The 24169-nt window shown below is 37.6% G+C and overlaps 1 protein-coding gene across 1 annotated transcript; it reads right to left on the minus strand.

Annotated features, from left to right (window-relative positions):
* Nucleotides 1–361: 361 nt before the first annotated feature.
* ENPP6 (ectonucleotide pyrophosphatase/phosphodiesterase 6) lies at nt 362–16713 on the minus strand. The gene is made up of 8 exons (XM_072406122.1): nt 16444–16713; nt 11073–11252; nt 9547–9658; nt 8130–8271; nt 5632–5811; nt 3667–3804; nt 3470–3593; nt 362–2020 (listed from the first exon to the last, which is right to left on the minus strand). Exons 1-8 carry the CDS (start codon nt 16682–16684, stop codon nt 1815–1817), a joined length of 1323 nt encoding a protein of 440 aa, XP_072262223.1. The 5' UTR covers nt 16685–16713; the 3' UTR covers nt 362–1814.
* Between the last annotated feature and the right edge of the window lie 7456 nt (nt 16714–24169).

Consider the following 24169-nt stretch of genomic DNA (forward strand, 5'->3'; position numbering starts at 1 on the left):
TGGTCACTGATTCGAAAGTCTATTTGACCCACCCAAATGTTGGATTAGGTAGGAGTTCCCGTAGACCTAAAAATTATTTTAAGGGTGCCCCAGTACAAGAGTTGGAAAGGCTGATATAGAGGGGTGGTGGTGGGAATACCCTGCTGCACACTGAAAAAAGGTCCAGGTATCAGGTATTTACAGTAGAAGCCACAGGTTTTATATACCCCACAGAAGAAGACCCCAGGATGAAAAGCAGAATCCGGCTCTCCCTATATTCATATAAAGCATGTATGTTTCCCATATTGCATGGTATAAGAGAACTTGCATAGTATTATTAGTTTATATTAGATTCTTACACCTCCACTAAGAAGACAAATGTAAGCTTTAAATTAAAACTTTATTTTAACTTGATCAAAACACTATATAAATTAGTTTAAGCAGTAAATTAATATGATTAACTGTATGACAACACAATAGCATGGCAGGGAGTTAGACAACAACACTTTACAGACAATATTCTTCCCTTTATTAGTAAGTTTATATGAAATGGCAGGCAGTACCTGCTGATATCTGATTTAATGAACATTTAGTTATCTAGACATACACATAGGGGACAGGTGTTGCCATACAGAACCGCATGCATAAGGATTTTCATATTTTAGAATTCATGCATTTGGTTGTAATGTTTCCAGTTTTGAACGGTATATTCTGTTGATTACTGATGGATTAGACAACATTTTTTGCACCCAACACGCCATATCAGACTGCCACATTATGTAGGTCAGTTGGTTTGTGTCTTTTGTAAGAAACATGAATAGTTTTTATTGGAGAAATAAATATATTATTTTTCTACTGTATATAATTGATTCTTATTATATTACATAATTATTACTGAGAGGGTTACGCCATTGTAGTTATATTTATGGAGTCAACCACAAGTGGCCATTATACCATAACACTGATTAGCTTGCCAGCAAAAAAAATGGGCATTATGGGCCTGATTTATAAAAATTTCTCCAAGGCTGGAGAATATGCACTTCCATCAGTAAACTTGGGTGAACTAAGTGTAAATAGATGCCAATCTCATGCATGCACAGAGGGATTGGCTCTCTTTTTTTTCCCACCTTTACAGCAGCCCACGTCACTCGATCTCGGACCTGTGCAGTGTAAGATCGGGTGACATAGCGAAAAGACAGGAAGAGAAGAATGAAGATTGAGGTGCCCAGCATGTACAAAGAAGAAACCCAGGACAGATCAGGTAAGTGTGCTTTTATTTTATTTATTTTTTTTTCCTTTGGTTCTGCTTTTACAATGCAATGACTTGGCTCCCAGCTGTATGTTACCCTAAGGGAGCTTTCTAAAAATCAGTGAATCTAAAATTTACTAAAACATTTCCTGGTGGAGAATTCTCCAGGTCCATGTGTTTAAAGAGTATTAATTGATTTTCAACCTGAGAATGTTTCAGTGAATTCACTGCTTTTTGAATAGACCACCTGAGACATTATTATAAAGCACATATGGGAATATTGCTTTATTTTTCTAATGCGTGGTTGTAGGCACGGTTTTCTCAAGAGGTTATGTAGAATCAAATATTTAAAGCCAGGGAGCACAGCCAAAATTTCAAGAACACCCTTTGCAAATACATAGAGACAGACATTTCCAGAAGGCAAAAGTATATTAGTAAAGAGTAGTGAAAAGATAATTTTCCTTTGGAAGCTGTACTCTATAAATCTGTTGGAGTATAAATATGTTATTTATATAAATATGTTCATATGCATAAAAGTTTTAGAAAATCCCGGTTAGTTTTACAAAACGAAATAAAAAAATAGAACCTAAACCCATATTCCTACAGCTGGAAAGATAAGTAGTATTAGCAAGTAACTTTCCAGTATAACAGGCTGTCCTTGGCTTTTTAGCACACGTTTTACTCTGGACCAAGATCCATTGTTTGGCTGGGGCTCTATGGCCAGCACCTTGCACATCACATTGTAAACATCCACTGATCTGATTGGAGCTGATTGGAAGTTCACTTTAAAATCTGAAAAAGAAAAAAACTTTGTTTTGGTTGTTGTCATTTACATTAACCTGCAGGATGGATCTATCATAATTGTATTGTTGTAGAATTAGGAGTCATTGTATTTTTTTATCTTTAACACACTCTGCTTCTGCTGGGGAAATGTCCACCGGAGTATGGTGAGTGTGCAGCCCTGAATGTGTTGGCAATATGAATAATTGGATATTAAAGGCAGCTGCACATTTCAAATGTATCATCAGTTAATTATTGCACAAATTTATCTGAATGAATGGAATTTAAATGGATTATTAGTAATAGTCAATGACCCTAAAGTGTGCCCCTGACATGTGCAGAGAGCTGCACAGTATCTTACTTTTTTAATATGCTATCATTTTGGATGCTAATATTAGCTTTGGTAGACTACACCAACTTTTTTCATCATTTCTTTGGGGTATAAATAAGATTTAATTCCCCCCAAAAGGATACATAGGAAGGTTCTAGTTATATCGTTCTGTTAAATTATGCCCAGCCTGGATTTTGGATGGATAAATGGAAAGATGGGAACAGACAGGCTTTTGAAGGACAAATATTAGGTATCTATTTATTACTGAAGTATTTTAAAATGGTCCTGACTCTAACAGAGACCAACTATTTTAAACATAATACATATAGTGACAATAAAACATCTATTTTTTTGTGCCAAAATTATTAAACACATGTTCAAAGATATCTCACAGTACCCAATGCATTTCGCCTTATTTAGCTTCCTCAGGGGATCAAATGAGATCAATAACATATATTTACAACAAAATTGTATATAATAGATAAGGAACAGTGAGTTAAGTGCGTCCCTAGGGTTCACATTTTCTCATTGGGTCTAGCTGTAATATATGAGGGTGTCCATATTTAGGTGTAATTATGTGGGACAGTGCTAAATTAAATTTATGTGTTTAATAGTTTATTTTCATGCTATATCATATGTCCGCATATCAGTCATCAGCCGATCTGTGTCAGGTGTCACTCAGGCAGTGAGCTGTAAATCATGCTTACTGTGTGCAACTAAGAGGTGTGTGGCACTGTGTACATTAACTACTTTGGAGCACTGGCTGTAATACAGACGTTATTAAGTGATTGATGTAACACAGATTTATAAAGTAATGTATATTGGTGGGCATAAGACATTACATTCTAACAATGAACTGCAATATGTAACTAAGGCGTATGTGGCACTTTGTGTAGGTATTAGGTGAATCATGTTCCACAACATTTCAATGAGAGAAAGTATATTTTAACTTGAAATGAACTTGGTTGACATGTCTCTTTTTCTAACCTAGCAATGTATTATGTTGTTACAAATACACTAATATATACATGCCATTTAGAAATGTCTATAACGTGGTAAACAAGCGGATACTAGTTTATACCAACCATAGACAACATATGGTATGACTTTTCTTTTTTTCAAATATTTACCTGGACCAGATGCCAAGAAAAACCCTCTCATGTCCATCAGCTCATTGTCATAGCCATGCCACCCATGCTGCCAGCCTTGCATAGGCAAGGTGCCATTATTCCAAAAAGGCAGTTTTTCTTTACTCTGTGGAAACAGATCAGCTTAGTTGGTTGTAGGAAAAAGCGCAATGGAAGGAAAAAAGTATAAATACCTTTACCTGTGCTATGAACCAGCCCTGTTCAGCAACAAGAGTTAAGGGAGAAACAAATTTTCCTTTTTTGTAATAAAATCTGTCTGGGATTTGGTCTCTCTCATAAACATTCATGTGTTGTACATCCTTCAGCTGGTTGTATACCTGCAAAGCACAACTATCATTACAACATGTGATATTCTATGGTTTCCAATAAATAATATATGCTTCCCATAACTGGGAAATAGCCACCAGTGACAGGATCATTAACAATGACAGCTGAGTATCTGTAGCTTTGCCCTGCTTAGGAAAGACAATGGTTCACTTAATATTAATATCATTATTTCTTTTTTATCTAAACATTATTATCACAGAGCCCCATGTACATGTTGATAAAGCACAGAGAAACAGGGTTTATATAATGTATGTAGTGGTACGGACCATCATATCTGTAACACACAAGCAAACTAATATGTCTTCTCTCTTTGAGTTCTGGTTCCCACTTTTTATGTAATGTACTATGATCTGAGGACCTAAAAGTTATTACAAAGGTTCCTCCATGTTAAGGTCGAGAAATGCTAAATTAGATACACAGCCTGCTTTGGAAACTAGGGAATTCAGCAGAAGCTTTAAAAAATGCAGGTCAATAATTATTACATAGCCAGTAAATAACATAGAAAATGCAAAAAAAAAAACTTTACTGTTCTTTTTGTATTTAGTATATTTAGGAAATTTATCAGTGCTACTAAACAGGTCTCTGTTTCAGAAACATTCCTCCAAGTGTTCCTATGAACTCTCCTCCACATCCACTACTGAAATTTTCCTTTTATTATTATTATTATTGCACATTACCATAAAAGCAGCTTAGGTCATGCAAAACATGAATGCTCTTTTATTTATCAAACAGTGAATCTGACATTCCTTGGTGGAGAATCACTTACTGCCATTGAATCACATGGATCTGGAAGATTCTCACCAGTGAATGTTTGAGGGAATGACTGATTACCTGCTTTATAAACTTAGCCCTAAGTGTAATTTTGTTTATTTATTTTTTTTTTTTTTTTTTTTATAATCAGGCCTGTAAGCTTTTGGCTATAGAAATTGATGGGCATTTCGCAAAAGTTTAGGCATTTGTTCAACTATAGCAAGAATTAAATGACTGCTGGGAACTGCAAGAAGCCTAAAAAATTATTGTGGAGTTTACTTTTGCAGTTAGTGAACACCTTAAAAGCACCCATTAATACTGCCTATGTGAATGATCCCATCTGAAATGAAGATAGGGTGTAGAACATTGGCATTTGTGGTAGTCCTTCCACCACTCAGTAATAAAAAAAAAAAAAAAAAAGTGTGTGTAAATAAATATATATAACCACAAAAACTAGCCCTTATACAAAGAATTACATTAACTTGCATCCCCACCTCTTTGTAGAACTGGCAATGCATGTATGGACTGTCCAGCATTACAATAAAAGGGCACACATGAAGATAGCATTGCCATACATGATGTTGCCTGTGCAGGATCACCATCATTCCCCTAGGTTTGAAGATTAAATGGTGTTTATTAAATGTGCCATGCACATGGGAAAGGAACCTGTATAGACCACCATTCACTTGCTCACACCAAGAACTTATTCTAGGCCCTTAACTTGTCTCTGCTGTCCTGGCTGTTCCAGACATCAGTCTTAGACACTGCTGTCACCTCTGGCTTGCAGTATCTTGCAACATGGAACTCAAATTAAAACATTAATATTAAACAGTATTTTTATTGTGCCAACATATTATTTGTGCTGTACATTAACATGACACCCCTAACAGTAATATTCAGCCAATAATACCTTCAACACCAAAAAAAATAAAATAAAAAAAAAATCTATCTACATGTCCAAAAAGAGAAGGGACACCGGTTAGAGTCATCATCAGATCTTGTCCACCCAATATGTTAATGATAAATAAGATTGATTAAGTGATTTATTAATTTCCAGTCTGACTTACTTGAGAGAGCTTTCCCTCCACAGGCCAGAGGCTCACCACGGGACCTCTATCTTTCATCTGTAAAATGTCCTTGAAATCAATGTAATTTTGAAGCTCTATTACTTTGTCCATCCAGAATATGTCTGTCATCCCATGATCGGAAAATAAAATTATATTTAAGTCATCCTTAAGGCCACTGTCCTGGAAACGGACAAAAAAAAAGTCTAATAGGCAATAAATAGAGGGTGAGCCTGAGTCAATGATTTTTGTTCAAATGGATTTTGCATTCTCACACATGTCTATTGCAATGCTATAGTTCAAAGAGTACAGGTTGCAGAGTTGTAAATCTTCACTTGCCATCCACCTTTGCCTGTCTGCAAGAGAACTCCGGATATTTATGTACCAATACAGATATACCACCTGCATATATTGATTACCAATAATGCATATCCAGCTGTGGTTTAAGACATCCTACAGCATCCAATGTAACAAGGGTTTTCTGTAGGCAGGCCAAGGAGGGATGAAAGTTGTTTTAAGTTATTTAGGCCCTTACAATTGTTAGATGGCTATCCTGATCAATACATGGATATAAACAATCAAAGAGAAAAAGGTACCAACAACAAAACAAACAATTGTGACAAGTTATGTAGCTGTATGAGAAAGGCTCTGGGCTGGCTTCCAGGTGGCCCTTGCCATGAAGGAATTTTGTGTGGGTATTCAGCTAAAAAGAAAATAGACAAACTGCCCTCACTCAAGGTCCTGGAGACACTTCTCAGCACAATCAACCAGCCATTTCCCTTTGCATTCTCTTGTAGACCCACCACCCTTATGTTGTTACACCAAAGCTTATTCTTTGCTCATGCTCAATTCTGCATCAAAGATAGTACCTGCCTGCTTATGATTTAGGGAAAGTTATAGCATAAGAGATAGGATGTGACTGAGCAAAGTTAATTTTTTTTTTTTTTATTTGGTACATTGATTTGTTTTTCAATACAGATAGATTATACAAAATGACCTGTAGTCATTCACAAAGGAATAATTTATTAAAAACAAGAAAAGAAATCACATAATGTATGCCTAACAATAAAAAGATAGCTAACTTCACAGAAACAAAAATAGTCTTATGTAGGATAAGTCTAAGATACTTAGAAAACTAATAAATGGCTACAGAAAATAAATGGTTTAGAGATACATCATAACATTCAATTTTAAACTGAAAATTACAGTAAACTCTGCAGATTTATTACTGTAAACAGTTTTCCCTGATCCCTCTGAAGGTGTTCATTAGAATGCAATTTCTTTGAAAACTGGTTTTCTTTGATTTGGCCTGGCAATATTTAACATAGATTAACTGCAGTATGATTGTTGCAGGTTAATATTCAGTCCCTTGCAACATTAGCTGGCTAGCCATTGAAAGAATGTGTGGAATTTGTGTCTACATCACAAAATATTCTGCTAAATATTATCACTGAAATAAATCCAAAATCAACAGCATTTAAATTACTAATAAACAACAAATCTAACTAAAGCTGCGTACACACTTGCAATTTTTGTTGTTGGAAAGGATCTTTCACGATCCTTTCCAACGACAAGGGAGTGCACGATGCATGAACGGTGCTGTACATACAGCACCGGTAATGCTCTATGGAGGGGGGAGGGGGAGAGCGACAGAGCGGCACCCTGCTGCGCGCTCTCCCCCTTCCCTTTCATTAGGATCGGTTGTCGTCCATCGTCCGTGGATCCGGCAGGACGGTCGTTCGGACCATGGACGACACCGACTGTACACACGGCAGATTTTCGCCCGATATTTGGCGGATGCCGATTATCGGGCGATAAAAATCTGCCGTGTGTACGTAGCGTAAGGCAGGAAAGCTATGTTGAGTTTGTGATGGTAGCCTATGCTATGGTAGCCTATGGTAGCCTATGGTGCCAATGCAGTGAATATGTTGTAACTAAAATCAGACTTTGAATTTATCCTGTTACACAGTTTTATTCTACAAGAAACTTAATTTTAACTTTATTACTGTGGTCTAATTCCCCATCCCTCATTGTGGGGCCTGCTGTTTCCTAGGCCGGGTCAATTACCTGTTGGACAGGATTGGGGCATTCCAGAGGGGCAGCAGTGTGTTGGGTCTGAAATACACTTTGCATTCCAGCAGTGAAAAAAAAGTGTCAAGTGGAGATTACTATGCTTGAGTATGAGTCCCACTTCACACAGGAGAAAGCAGCACCAGGGTGATCTGTTGGTGATACTGACCACCCATGTGAGGGTAAAATTGCTATACTGACAACAATGTGGGGTTTAATTGCTATTTGACACAAATGTGGGGTCCTTATAGTGGCTACATATAATTACATGAGCAGGACCAAAATTTGAACCAAGCAAACCTTTTCAATGGACCTTTAAAAATGTTGGAATCTGACTAGATGCAATAGGCAACATCTCAACTTTTCCCCCATATTCTATTAATCTGGGTACAATGCACATATTTCTATGACATGGTTAAAACTTCAGTTACCCTGATTTGTTGGTCCAGGTTTTGCAGGACTTGGTCCACAGCTCTTGTGGCATTTTTACGTTGCTCAGACCAAGGTCCATGATGATGACCTTCTACATCTATCCGTTCATAGTAGACACCAGCCATGTCAGCATTCCCATTCCTGGAAGCAAAATAAATACATGAAACATTAACTTCAATCCTAAATAATGAAAATATATTCTGTAAACATTTACATATATGAGGTGATCAATGTCTATTTGTGGACAGTTATATAAAGGAATATGAAGAAAAGTAGGTAGTTCTTGGGATCCAGCTGTTATTGAGCAATTACAGTACTGATACTCAGGAAATTACATTATTAATACATTATTGATAGGACAAGCTGAGCTAGTGGGCGAGTGGAGATTCTTTACTATACAGACATCAGGTGTGACACATGCAGGGTAAGATATAGCTATCTGAGTGCGGTCTTGCAATCCTAAAATAGAAGTCTTCTAGCATCTGCTTTTGCTCTTACATGTCATGTAACTGCCTAGAGCAACAAGAATAAGCTCATGCTTGAAGCTGTGAACATGTGCATCACAAAAAAACACGTCCTCTGGGAGCCTGTTAGGATATGCATTTGTCTTCATCAGATGTGTTTTGCACCCCATAAAAGTTAATTTCACAAATCACCAGTGTTCATCACATTTATGATCCCCAATGTGGTCTTTAGCATTCATTACTATCAAACACCTTGATCACCAATTTTGCGGCAAACCTGGAGGATTTCTAGAGCTTTGGGTAAAATAAAACATTCACTCCTAGGCTCAAATTGTATCTGTTAACCAGACCTGATTGATTGGTCCAATGTGGTGTTTCTCAACCTTTTTAACAATGGGAGACCCCTTGAAGTAACTTTCAGTGTCTTTAGGGAACACTGGCTAAAATTACTATTTAAACTTCCACAACTCGCAGTACATTAGTGTGGTTGTCAGTTTTGAAGAATATCACCCCTACAGATGGCAAGAAAGATCATTGGGATCTAATAAATTTACCTGAGAGTCACAAACTGCTCATTACTCACAGAACCCCTAGCAACCTCTCAAGGAACTTTAGGGTTCCACAAAACCCTGGTCTAATCTGTCTGCAGGGCTTTTTGGAGTTATGTGAAATAGATGGTAGAGGCTTTCTTTCACACTCTCTGGTGGTTGGTGATTTCTGCTATGTATGGTAACAGTCAGCCCTTGCACCATGTCCAATCCTCAGGAATATACTATGTCCAGGGTAGTGACATGAGCATGTCCTGGAACATGTATGCAACCTGGAGTGGCCATTGCTGTGGACGTCTACAAATACACATCATCTTGACATTGTTCCTTTAGAATATATACATAAAAAATGTACATAATTTAAAAACCCTGTCCAGCCAGCATGCATGTAAATATCTAGTTACCTCAGAGACTGAAGAGCATCATTCACAGCCCTGGTGAAATTAGCATCAGATGGAAAATTGTAATATTCGCGGCAATATTCAGGTCTAATGCCAAGAATTTCAACTTCACAGCCTAAATAAATAATACATATCTATTAATGGTACATGTTAATAAGACAATGGTACAGGAATAAATATGTTTATGGTAGGTACCTATGGTAGGTTTCAGCAGTAAATTTGCCTTTACAACTTCATTACTCCGTAGAAGACAAAACAGTAGGGACACCACTAATTCTGAAAAGACTGTCAGAAGCAGCAATGCCTTAGATCAGGGGGTCAGCAAACAGAAGCATGGGAGCTGTGTCTGTGTCCTTGTTGCTGTCATTACCCCAATGGGATTCTTGACGTATGTATCCCAAGAAGCTATGCGCTCCCATTCAGTCTTTACATCCTCTAATGACAGAAGTGGAGGGGTTTGCCCTGCCGGCCCTCCTTACACTGCTCTAAAGCAAGTGACAGTGTACCAGTAGAAGCGCAACCAGCATGGGCACGTGGGGCTCTTCCTACACTGCTTATACAGGAGCTGCTGAGAATGGCAGAGCAATGTATGTAAGGATTACACTTCTCTGCCATTCCAAGCAGCTCTGCCACAAGAGAGCAGACCGGCTCAGTTACACTACTCTGCTATTCTCAGCTAGTGTGAAGAGGCAGAGCTGCTGAGAATAGCAGAGTAGTGTAAGCTTTACATATACCGGGCTGCAGAAAAATGTTATTCTGTGTTACCGGGCCCTGCTATCAGAAAGGTAGGGGACCAATGGAATACTGGGTGTTGGAGTCTACTGGGGCTGCTGACATCACGTCTAAGATGGAGGCACAGTCTCAGGGAATATGAATGTCTGCAAAATCAAGGTTTTTACAGGTAAATTCCATGTATAAAATACATAAAATGCACATCATATGTGAAGCTTATGGAAATTAATGGTTTAAGCAGGGGGAAAAGGACAAGACTTACAGAAGTTTTCAAATTCTGTCCATTAGAAAAAGCAGAGGATGATCATTAGAGATCTCTTCTGCTAGCTGCTTGATAGTAATACCAGTACTTTTCCCCTGACCTTTTTTTTTTAATATGCATACTTGTCCAATGTCAGTGACTCATATAGTTTATACACTTATGGTGTAATTGGTACAGACAATATTATCTCAATGCCAATCTCACCCTAATACAATAATAGGAAGTACAGGACTTGTGATCAATCAGGGCCAGCTCCCACATTGTGACTTCACACAGAATGCATCAAGTCATCCCTATTGGAAGGGATCTGCCATCCTTTTAGAAGTCTCACTTAAACATTAGGCGGTGTATTTGGGTAAGGGTGGTGGCAGCACAGCCATTTAGGTGGAGTTGGAATTTAACTTTAATTAGGTCAAGCACAAATTTGTGTTAAGCTGTGAAAATTTTTTAAATTTAAGTAATTTTATGTCCAATTCTTGTAAAGAAGCCTAGAATTGTTAGCGTTGAGAAATATTATATTGGTAATATACTTCACCTGGCCAGTAGTACATATACACTTTTCTTTTTGCCTTTTCCATAGTAACCCAAAGTGGCTCTGATCCATCCCACCATATTGGCAGTAGACTGTCTTTATTAGTACCAATATCAAATGAAACATTCGTCTTCTGATCCCACATGTAATTTCCAGTCATTTGATGGACTTCACAGTGTCGACCTGTACAAAGCACAACATGTCTTATCACCTCAAAGTATTTTTACATACAAAATGTATTTATTTTAAAGTAACAATAATAATGGCAAGTCATAATGAGAATGATCTTTTAACTGTGTGAAGAGCCTAATTATAAATACACACTGGTTATTAATACTAAGTCTAATTAATTAAAATGGTAGACTCTGCTTGCTATTTAGTAGTATTGAATTGAAACTTAATCAAATAACTCACATACGTATCTTATTTATGATTATACAACATTTATACCTAGAGGACTGCTCTATATTTGTATAGTTGTGAAGCAGGCTGGGGTGAACTTGGTCCTCAACAAATACTTTTTATTAATCACTACATGTTGCTGCTTAACAAATCATCTTAAAGAGGACAAACTGAGGGGCTGCTGAAGTTAAAAACATAGCCCATGTAGAGTGTGCCCTTAGATCCTGGAACTCCCCTGGACAAATAGGCTCTCCAAAGCAATTTACCTATGTTTTCCTAGCAAGATACTTGCTGGTCTTTCATCAAGCCATGTGGTATCACAAAACGTCTCCCATAATCTGAAAGCCGAGGTAACGTCCAGGTTATTGCTTAACACTTGGCCCATATCCAGTGGATAGGAAACTGCCTCAGAGGAAAGCTTTGTTGACAGAATCTCTTTAAGTAAATTATCTCTTTATTAATATGCAATGAGGTCAAAATCTTTGGAATACATTTCAATATTGATTTTAGCACCACTCTGTCTGGAAAGAACAAAAGAGTTTCTCTGCAAAAAGCTTAAAAACTCTGAAACTGTCCTGGTGGATGAAATTGTCACCAGAAAGACAAACTTAACTGTCAGTTTCCAGGTGATTATGGCTACACATTTTGATGAATCTTCTAAATGACCCACCTAGTGTTAGTGATACCTAATAAACCCAACACCAGAGTTTTAACTGGACTCACTCCAAGACCCTTGTTGAGGCCTGCTTAGACAAATTCAATAACTTGCACAGGACAGAAGCCATCCACAACCCAAGACTTCTGAGTGGAAAACTCTACAAACTTTTTTAATTTATTAAAAATACGTACAGCTTGTGGGCAGTTTCCTTGCTCTCAACAATGTGGAAGCCATTGATTGGCAGCCCATACAGTAACACTTTCCTTCCAACGTTTAGACTGTGACCTGGAGGTCCTAAGGCATGGATGAAGCACATTGCCTTGAGGGAATTCAGTTTGTGGAGAAATCGGAGGATTAATGGCAACAGATTTTACTGCACTGAGATATATACTGCCCTCAAGCTGGCAACATATTCTTGGGCCCAGTCTTTAATTTGTTGATGTTTGTTCAACACGTCTGACTCTGCAACTGCTGATTTGTTGTCCATCTGCAGCAGAACATCCCCCCAGATTGGGGGACCCCTGCTGGACACATATGCCCCAAAAAAGCTCCCCAGCCTTTATGACTGGCTTCAGTAGTGATCATGCACCATAAGAGAAATTATTTTTTAGGTGGTCAAGAAGATTCACGGGACGTGCCCACTAACCGAGTCATTTTGTCATCAACATCATCTTCACCAAATGGAACAATGTCCCCACTTTTATTGCTTTCGGAAGCCCTGTTGTACTGGCCTTAGATGTCAGTGGACCGACTTCACCATCAGGATTGTTTATGAAAATGTCCCCAGAAGACTTAGGCACTCAGAAGCTGAAAAATGGTTGCTCACCAATGTTTTCTTGACTCCCTACTTTGGTAGCTTGACTCTGTTACTGTCCATACCTACTCCCAGAAACGGCATTCTTCAAGGGGTACGGTTTATCCCCAATTAATAAATTAGCTGCATTCATTTAGAAATTCTAAAAGAATGACTCTATATGGTCTCTAAATTCTCAGCCAGACCAAGATATTGTCCAGGTAATGATGTGCATGCGTCACCCTGGGAATTGTAAGTAGGGGAAAGAAATACCTTGGTAAAGTGCTGAAAATCTTGGTGGAAAGAGATATGCAGATAAACCTTGGATAATACCACTGCAAGAAGTCCTTTCGGTGGATGGTCTGTTGAATTGAGCGTCTGCATCATTTCCACTTCCATAAAGTAGTTGAGACTTTTTTTTAGGTTGAGGGCCTGTCTTCCTCTTCGACCAGGAAAAGAAGGTGAATAAAGCCCTTTGATGACATTCTGCTCTGGGAATTCCTAGATCCCTCTTTCTGAAGAGGAGTTTCCACATATTTTACCCCCTTACTGACTTTGGCAAACTAGTGGCAAAGAAACAGTCCCACAAGGGATCTGAATCAGAAGCAATAACCTCTGGAGACAGCGTGGAGACATGAATAAAAGCTTCAGTCTTGCTTTTCCTAGAATAGTCTGGCTGGGCATACCCTTAAAATGGTTTCTGCAGCTTCAGTTGATTGTCCCCATTAACTTTCTGAAACTGGGAAGCGATGATTGAATGCCTTTCCATCCAGAATGACAGGTGGGGTCTTGCTGCATAAATTAGCTTGTAAGCACTACACCACCAAGATTAGCGAAACAGGACTTCATTAGTAAGCTACATTTCGAGACCAAAGCAGGAGGTTAATTCAATAGGAGAAGCCAACCTGGCTGGATAACTGGTCACAAGGGAAAAGGGACAAAATCCAGTCCTAGGAAATTTATAAATATCCAATCCAATGGGGTTAAATTTGGTCAGAAGATGCTGCCATGTTACCCAGGAAAATTCATATATTGAAAAAGTTGTTCCGAAAACGTGTGAGTGCCGAGAGGGACAATATTCAGTCATGTTCACACATTCCAATGGTCAAAGTGAAACAATTTGTGTAAAGTTTTATGAAGCAGTAGATTAATCTAAAATGCTAAGTAACATTGTATGTTCCAATGTCTGCTTCCTCCTTCACAACTTATCAAATTCCTAATCATAATTCCAATCTAATATTCTGATATTAAAAAAAAAAAAATTGAAAAAACTGTCGACCTTTCTTTGGACAATGAGCAGGCGTTATGAACTGAGAGTAACTGTTGTCCAAGCGCTGAAAAATATACAACAATCAAACAAAAGTTTTGGATCATTTTAAAAGATTTTTTAAATAGCACACACAGAGGCTATTTGTGACTGCCCTCAGCAATCAGTTGACATTTATTAGCAGTCATTTTTCTAGAACAGTTTAAAAATAGTTTTGTAATTAAATACTAAAAAAATGCTTCATTTGCAACAAAGTGTTAACATGTTTCTAAATTGCAGAAAAATACTTGTCATGGTCATCCAACTGACCTTATATACTGTAAAGGCTTTTTTGTATGAAGACCGACAACCTTTTGATGCATCTATTCCATTGGTGTATGGAGCAGACTAACATACAATGGGTTCAGACGGTTTACTGTTGAACTAACAAATGTCTCACTATGTAAAGTTTGCTGACTTGCAAGTACTTTCATGTCAGTACTACCAAATAACAAAAACATTCATGATCATCAAGTATACAGTGTACAATCATACATTTTTGGCTTTTATCTATGTATACCATGCACTGATACATCAAAAAATTGACAAATCTCATTATTGAATCAAACAGACACGAACTGCCACAATTTAAAATTTCTTCTGTACAGGAATTGTGATGCTTTAAAATGCTTAGATGTGAACAAATCTTAAGGTGCGTACACACTTCCAATTTTTATCGTTCCAATCGAACGATGAACGATCGATTGGGCAAAACATCGTTCGTAAAAAAGTAACCAACGACGCCGATGAACGAGGAAACTCGTTGGGAACGACCGGACCGGCGGATCGGATTGGACGACGATCGTTGACCATCGTTCGTGTGTACGGTCGTTCGTTGATCGTCCATGGTCAGAGCATGCGTGATGAATGAACGTCCGTTCACTTTCCTGTCGTGCACATAGTTCCTCTATCGTTCAAACGATCGTATCTATTGTGTGTACAATATCTACGAACGATCGTGTCGTTACCTCTATGTGCAGTATCGGTGCTATACGATCGTTCATATATATCGTGCAGGAACGTTCGTCGTTCGTTTTCCAACGATAATAATTGGAAGTGTGTACGTAGCTTAAAAGAGGAGCTGGGCCTGTTAAAAAAGTTATCAGCTGGTAATACAGACTCAAGGACAGGGACTGGCAATGATCAGGGCAGGACACAGGGAGATTAGCATTCATTAACAAGCCAGGAGTTGGAGCAGAAACAGAGAAAAGCCAGGTCACAAAGGATAGCATAAGTACAGGTAAACACACCTGATGGGAGAGAGCCAAGCAGAACTGTAAGCAGTGCACTGCTGGTGGGAGAGGGCTTAAATACATTTTATCATACATTTTTACATGAAACCAAAGACCCACACCCAAGCAAACTTGCTTGCTCACCTGTGTACAAACACATACAATACAACATTTGCATATAGATGCTCTCAAATGCACACAAAGGTATGTGCAGAACACTCACCTGAGGACAGGTGCAGTTGCCTATATATTGTACTTTTGCCAGGTAGAATTTTACCAAAACCACAGAGCACCTTACCAAACTCTTTTACTTAAGCCTGCACATGCACTGTATATTCTACATTAAGAGCTATACTGTCCAGTTACACTTTCTTTAAAAAGGTAGGATAAACCGTAGCAAGTATCAATAATAGGATCATCCACTTATGTTTCTAATGAATTCTATTAAGGCAATGATCAAATACTATTGATGCAACCATGAAATACTATATCTTTTTTTTTTTTGGCCTAATATAGAAATAATATGCTTTCTAGTTAGGCCAAAAGTATAACAAAGTATGAGATTTCTTATTGCAGCAACATCACTGGGGATAAACCTTCTGTTGGGAGGGGGATGTCTTTGCTTCCACTCAGCAGAAGTAAATGATCTATTGAATTACTTTTAATCAGGGAAGTTACCCATAACTTCTTGGCAAACTAGTGTCTGAAAAACTGGCTGGATTAGTTGCTAGTTCCAATTTGTTAAGCTATCAATGGGACATTTTTGCCTCTGAAGTCTATAAATCATAAACATAAAATCAATTCAGGACAGATTTAGTTTTTAGTATTTTCTTTGTTAGAAAGTTTGCATTTTAGGGTAAATTGCTTTAAAAAGTAGGCAGAAGAAGAAAAACATATGGCATTTTTATACATACATAAAGCAGATATTACCTGTCGGAGCAGCATGCATGGGTAACAGCTGGCAGTGTAGGCATGGCACTCACCTGTCATGAGTGTGTAATAGTTGGGATAAGACAGACTGGGGAAGTCTGGAGTCATATATTCCACTTTAACACCACTTTCAATAATCTTCCCAAAACCAGGAAGGAGATCAAGCTCTTTATCATTTATGTAATCCCATCTGAAGCCATCAATCAGGAAGACCAGAAGTTTGTGTTGAGCCATTGATGGGTATGCCAGGCTGAGGACGAGGAGGATGGGAGAGAAAGTTCTGTACAGTGGCATAGCTGTAGCTGGATCTTTCCCCTGCTCACTGGTGCCAGCCAATGAGCCAGAGATAAATTTATCAGACTGCTATGTGGAGAGGGATGGGCCTCACTTGTGCCCAGCAGCTCTTTTGCTTTTCCTCATTTACAATACGTAACCCTTTGTGAAACAGGTGGCAAAGCTCTCTCTTCATTCCCTGCTTTAAATACTTAATCCCTGGTATTTATGACCCCGGATTTGTCTTCGTTTTTTAGTAACCCCAGATCTCTGACTGCCAATAATTCAGAATAATTGGGACACTTTACTTTCATGTACTTAAACTATTTGCCAACAATATTGCAATATTGTAAAGGACAACAATCCTATCATGGCATAAAGATTATCACTTAAACACTTTGAAAATATTACTTTACGTGCATACAATATTAGAAATAAATTACAAAAACTAAATGAAAATCCTCAGAAAAAAAGTCTTGCCTGCTGTTGTTCATTTCAACATATTTGCTCAGAAATCTATTGTATGTCTCCTCTAACACAGTTTGGGAAACATGAAAAATAAGGGTAGGAAAATATTTGACATTTAAAAGTTTAAAATTCTTGGCATTTCTCAGAACAAGCAATGGAACTCATACAGCTGTCCCTGCCAATCAGGAACATTCAGGAACTATAGAAATGCTATATGTATATATATATTATGTAGCCCTGTGCATGAATAATGTTCCTTACATAGTTATCATTGCATTGTGTGAGGACTGCATTTTTGATGGTCATATGTTAACCACACTGGTACAAGTGTTTGGTAAATATTTTTTGAGTAGACAAAGCGTTAGATAAACACAAAACAAAAAGCCTAAAATCTGCAATACCAGGCTGTATAGTGTTACAAAGGGTAGTTTCACACTGTGTGAGATGTTGCAGTGTGTTTGGTAACACACACAGTGTGTGTGCAAGCCCATATATTTCACCTTTTTTCACACTAAACTGTAGCACATAGATGAAAACCAGGCACATAGGAAATTAGATTATAACTTGTAATACATGAAACAAAATAAATGTGTTTTGCGGAATATAAAGCATAGACCCTAAATGTGCGCAATAACTGCCTTCAAACCTAACCCACTCCAGTAGGTGCAAATCACTCTGTTTCTGATTAACTCTTCTATCTCATTACAACACCGGAAATTGAAGCAAACCCACTGCAACAGTCCACTAACTAATCTCAGCGAAAAGATGATCAGGAGTATCTGTGCCTACTAAAGAGAATCATGTAAAAGTGTTTTTCATTTTTTTTTTAGATTGTTTAATAGCTACATATCTATAAACCAGTGTGAATTTTTGACAAAGCCCTGCAACTCAGACACATACAGTACAACAGTATTAGGGTTGTAGGAGCCCACAGTAATCCAAGATACCTAATCAAAAATATGATTATTTATGAATAAAAAATTAGGATTACAATCAACTAATAATGAATAAATTGTGTACTATTCATTGTCTAAATACAAGATGGCACCTTTTGCCTGCCAAGGATTCCATAATAAAATCATAAAATATGTGTCTATTGGTAGTGGCTTTTCATTACCATGAACCTCCATACTGGCTTCTGATGTCCTGTGCTGTCAGGAGGGTCTTTAGAAATCAGGGAAATCATATCCAGATCACTATAGGTTTTCAGATTTTTATGCCTTCTGCACAGGTTACTTTGATATGTGATTGATAAACCTGCCATCATATGCACTGGCATACATTTGTATGCAGAATATTTTGATTATACAAAATAAAGTCTAAAAAAAGTGGACAAAAAGTCTACAAAATCAGCAACAAATGGACTGCAGACATAGTATTCAAATCAGAGAGCACTGCTAGCATTGTGAAAAACCACCCCACTAACCAGTGCAGGCACATAAAAGTCTGCTGTGGTTTGTTTCCAGCCCATTGAAGACAATTGAGATGCATTACTGCAGTGCACATTATTATGCAACATAACACAAGCTAACATGCATGTAGTAAGGAAAGGTACACACGTGCAATTGTTCTCGAGAATCTTGTGTGTACAGCGCTCATCGCAGATCCATGGACGACGAACGATCTTAATGGAAGTGAAGGGGTAGAGAGCGCAGCGGAGTGCCGCTCCGTCTTTCTCCCCCTCCCCTCTCTAGAGCAGAACGGTGCTGTATGTACAGCCCTCGTTCATGCATTGTGCAGTCAATAGTCGTTGGAAAGGATCGTGAAAGATTCTTTTCAATGACGATGATTGCATGTATGTACAGAACCTTACACACAGCACAAGTCTGAAATCTTCACCAGTTTATTCACCCATGTTATCTTAGATTACATGTGAAAACACATGGGGGTATTTTTAAATCTACCTAAACTGCATAATTTGCTTATTAAAAATCTTCACCTCAGGTGCCAGCAAACAAAAGATAATCTTTAGACTGGCTGGTTTGGTTAATTTGTTGGATACTATTGTTTCATTTTTGTGATGTCTATACTTAATATATTACACTGGGGAACATCTTTTGAACAAATTTTTTGACTTAAACTTTTTTTTAAGATTATTTACACTAAAATAGGTATGCTGATTCTGAAAGTGCAGTTAGTTTTCTTCTATCACATCAGGTTTTTTCTCTACCGCTTATATTAATGCGATTACTGTAGCGTGGATTTGTATAGGCCATTCATTTACACGCAAGACGGTGTGGTCAGAGGTTGTGCGCTGCTCTACGTAGTGAATAAGCAAAACTTATTTTTCTACTTACATACGTATTTCCTTTCTTTCAGATTATGTCTGGCTCTGCTGTTTCTTGTCGTAAGTGCCTACACAACCCTGATTCATTTTGTTACATCTGTGGCAGTTTCACCATTCCCAGTCAAAGGGCGAACATCAGCACATTTGTAGAGCAAGCCTGTTTGTCATATTTCAAAGTTAAACTTGGTGATCAAGATAGGTCTTGGGCCCCTCATAAGGTGCGCAAACAGTGTGTCGAGGGTTTACGGATCTGGACAAAGGGAACACGTGATAAGATGACATTTGGTATACCTATGGTTTGACGAGAGCCAAGAGATCATTTCAGTGACTATTACTTTTGTATAGTGAAAACTTCAGGATATAACAAGATAAATAAATGTTACATAGAGTTCCATTGGCTATACACCCAGTGGCTCATTCAGATGAAATTCCAGTGCTGGTTTTCGTTACACTAACCCTCTCTTGAAGAACATGATTATGGCAATGAGCTAGGTGACGACAATGATGAAGAGTTTGAAATTGAAAAGGACCCTGGTCGTAAAGGATTTGATCGGCATGAGTTAAGTGATTTGGCACGTGATTTGGGACTGTCGAAGAAGGCTTTGGATCTCCTAGCATCAAGACTGCGTGAGAAAAACTTACTTGAAAAAGGAACTAAGATATCATACTTTCAAACCAAAGAAATTGCATTTCTGCAGTACTTTAGAACTGACAGTGGCTTTGTAAATTGCCATAACACACCTGGTTAAATGAAGGAATTGGGAATTCCAATCCGTAACTCATGGTGACTATTTATCGATAGCTCAAATAGGGGAGCTTAAAGTGTGTCCTCCTTCACAATGGCAATATATTTGGCTCAGTCCCAATTGGCCATTCAGTTTCTCTTTGTGAAGAATATGCAGACATAAAGAGAGTCATTGAGTTGTTCCAATACCACCAACACAATTGGGTCATCTGTGTTGACCTTAAAATGGTATGGTTCCTCCTTGGTCAGCAACACGGATACACCAAGTACCTCTGTTATTTGTGCATGTGGGACAGCAGAGCTTGTGAGAGGCATTGGGTGGAAAGGAATTGGCCTCCAAGATCTGCCCTAAAACCAGGTGATCCAAACATTCTCCATGAGCCACTTGTTGATAGAAAGAATATTATATTTCTGCCTCTGCACATGAAACTGGGTCTGATGAAGCAGTTTGTTAAAGTTTTGCCAACTGAAGGAGACTGTTTCAATCACCTCATTTTGGCATTTCCTAGCCTGTCATTTGAAAAAATAAAGCCCGGTGTGTTTGATGGTCCACAGATTCGGCAGCTCATCAAAGATGATTATTTCATCAGGACAATCTCAGAAGTCGAAAAGAATGCTTGGTTATCATTCAAAGCCACTGTCAAGGACTTTCTTGGAAACACACAAGCAAATAATTACACAGAAATTGTCCACAAACTCTTCGAGAGCTACAAAATGCTTGGTTGCAATATGAGCATCAAGGTGCATTTTCTGCATAGCCATCTTTCTAACTTCCCGGAAAACCTTGGAGCAGTCAGTGATGAGCAAGGTGAATGACTTCACTAGGATTTGAAGGTCATGGAAGGACGGTATTGGGGTAAATGGGATGTACATATGATGGCTGACTATTGTTGGAGCATCCAGCGGGATACTCATAAGCATACATTTTTACCTTATCTGCTTATCCGATTAATTTTTTTTTACTGTAAAGAAATGTCAGAGTAACAATTATTCCTTTGTAGGAACAAAGGAAATTTAAATAAACAGTTCGTTCAGGGTAATATTTCATTATTTTTTCACTTTATGTAAAATTTGTATGTTTTTTGACAAAAATGGAGGATACCCTATATTGTAAAAACTGGATGTAATAGCAAACACTGGAGTCATTTCTGGATTCAACACCCAAAAAATAATAAAAAAAAAAACAAGTGTAAGATCTAACTCAACAAAAAATTTGTTATATTCTTTTTTCAAAATCATGCCAGATTCCACAGACATCAGAAAAAAATGTTTTTGGTTTGAATGGTACTTTTAGTTTGGCATATTTGATCAAGAAAAGAAAATATTTTAATTTTTTTTTTATATAAAAGCATACATGTTATGTAGTGACAAAGTATAAAAACATCATGTTAAAAAAATATATTAACTACTATTTTCTTTGGTCTAATATAATGGTTCTTACTGTTAGAAAAATTAAACATAAATTTATGGAAGGAGTAAATAGCACAAAACACTAATTTTGTTAAGGGACTGTAATAGAAGTCATCTCTAGTATTCACATTTACTGTATTTTGTGACCAATCTATGTCCACAACAAGTCTGCATTGTCTGACCATCTTCTTTCCCATGTCAGCAGTGTCAGACAACTTTTTGTAGTATACCATATATTGAATATTATGTGTGGCCCTTCAGTGATGTCAAAGGCCTCCTATATCATGTATGTTACCAATATTGCTATACACTTTTTTTTTTTTATTAACATAGATGTGTGTGCACCCCAATGGCAGCTAAATACAACAGGTTTACTGCTAAGAACATTTTAGTGCCCAACCCATTGACAGGGTGGCTTGTAGTTTAAGTAGGAAGAGTGTAAAAAAGGAATACAGCATCATAACTTTACAGAGTAAAATGTGTCACTTAGGAAAGAAAGTGCCAGAAAAACAGGATGAAATAGGTTTACATTTTTATAACCTTATAGGAACACATAAAACAACATTGCATTTGTGTTCAGACTTACTTCAAGTGCTTATTCATTGGATTTTACAAGCTAAATACTTTTCTAGTATTGCAAAGTAAAGCATAAAACAACCCAAATGTTTCCAGACTGTTCTTTGTTGTGTTTAGAACATGAACCCAGTTGGGCAGTGCAGTCAGTAATATCTTTTTATTACTGGAGTCATACACAATGAACAATTCTAGATTGTATACATAAGATTTATGTAAGTATAAACTTGTATTATGTACAATGAAGGTCATGAGGAATTATCTATAGGAAGCGAGGCAGCCAATGACAACTGCAAGCACAACCTAACAACTGATATGTGCTCCGCATAATGTATGCCCTTTTTTCCAAACCAATAAACACAGTAAATTCTGGGATCAAGACACAAATATTTAAAACAAGCAGATTTCTACACCTCATTATTGCTTTGCTAAAAGTCCCAACCGAGAAGCCTCTGTTGCTGTCCCAGTTCCAAAAGAATTTAAAGAAATGCCAGAAGTTAAACCAAATGCTATAATTGCTATAGCCTTTCTTACCAGGAATATGGGAGATGATGGAATGTTCTTCAACAATATCTATCTTCTTATACAAAAAAAAAAAACATTTTACTACAATAAATATTGTAGTTAAATCAGGACCTATGGTCACTTTGTTAAGCATAAGGCCTGATCTATATTTATTTGGAGTTACTACTGTGGATATATGACGTGCCTTTAGTGAATTTAGAAATAAGAGGACTTCAATGTGTTGTATAAACCTTGTAAACCTGTTTGTGTAAACCTTTTAATAATTGCTTTACTGGAAAAGCAATTACACATTGAAAAAAAAAATGCCTGATAATATTTTATGAACATGGGAATAAAAATAACCTTGACACACCAAGTTACTAATGTAATCTAGATTGCTGAGATCCCAAGGTGTAGGATGATATAGAAGCCATTAGGAATGCCAACAAAGAATGCCATGTCATTACAAAACTATTCCAAGTGGAAGAAGCTAAAAAGTAGATAATATTTTCCTCTATCAAGCCAGGATTCCATTCTTTCAACATCAGTAGTTAGGCCAAGAAAATCTAAACAATTACTGAGGGGGAACCCAGCTGCCCAAATGATACCAAACTTAGCACAAAAGTCACTACTCCAGGCCTGGTTTGGGCCTGTTGTGTCCTCAAAGTGGATTCAGCTGCTGGGACCAAAGACAGAAAAAGAGGTGAGGCTGAAACAAAGACTGCATCCAACTAATTCCCCAACCTTCAGGAGCCTCAATCACCTGCTAGAGGAAAGATGGAAGAAGAAGAAAATGAGTGGGAGATAAAGAACATCCACTGAAGGTGGCAATCAGGACATCTTGGGGATTGGAATGGCCGGACAGCTGACCTATCAGGCTGCATTTCCAGGTAACAAAGAAGCCAGGCATTACCTGTTTACACATGAACTCTTTGTAAGACCTATTTTCATGTTTACTTTCTTTTTGTCTTTCTTCTATCTTTACATTGTGACGGTGTCTCCTATCTCTTCTTGTTGGGCTTACAGCACAAAAACACAGGGAAAACACATATGGTAAAAAAGTCAGTAGTTTTAACATTCCTATTTCACCCACAATAACATAATAAAACACGTTTGTGCTATAGGTATTCTTTAATTTAGGTTTGTCTGTACCTGATCTTGCTATCAACCTGCTGACTCTGCTACGGTCTATTTTTGCCCTAACTATACTTACACATATGAGAGAACTAGCACCACTACCGGAATACCAAACTCTATTTTCACCCGCTAACACCACTGTCCAATTGCTTAATTAATTAACACCAAAGTTCATAGAAATATAAATGCTCTCAGTTTCAAAAAATGTGCACATCTTCAACTAAGTGGCCATCTGATTGGTGGTTTGGTTGGATAACATCTGTCCATTGATGCTTCACTTTACTTCTTCCAGTATTACAATTTCTTCTATTGTGTCACTTACCTAAGACCTTGTGCTTCAACCTCATGTAGTCATTAGATTTTTTCCCGCCATTCTTCTCCA

Source organism: Pyxicephalus adspersus, chromosome 3, assembly GCF_032062135.1.
Source record: "Pyxicephalus adspersus chromosome 3, UCB_Pads_2.0, whole genome shotgun sequence".
Lineage (NCBI taxonomy): Eukaryota > Metazoa > Chordata > Amphibia > Anura > Pyxicephalidae > Pyxicephalus > Pyxicephalus adspersus.

Excerpts from the sequence above, each read along its gene's own strand:
- ENPP6 (XM_072406122.1), bottom strand. The coding sequence starts at position 16,684 with ATGCCACTGTACAGAACTTTCTCTCCCATCCTCCTCGTCCTCAGCCTG. Across the intron at positions 3,805-5,631 it reads TGGAGGGAAAGCTCTCTCAA|GTATACAACCAGCTGAAGGA; the intron begins GTAAGTCAGACT and ends TGTGCTTTGCAG. Across the intron at positions 3,594-3,666 it reads AGGGCTGGTTCATAGCACAG|AGTAAAGAAAAACTGCCTTT; the intron begins GTAAAGGTATTT and ends CTGTTTCCACAG.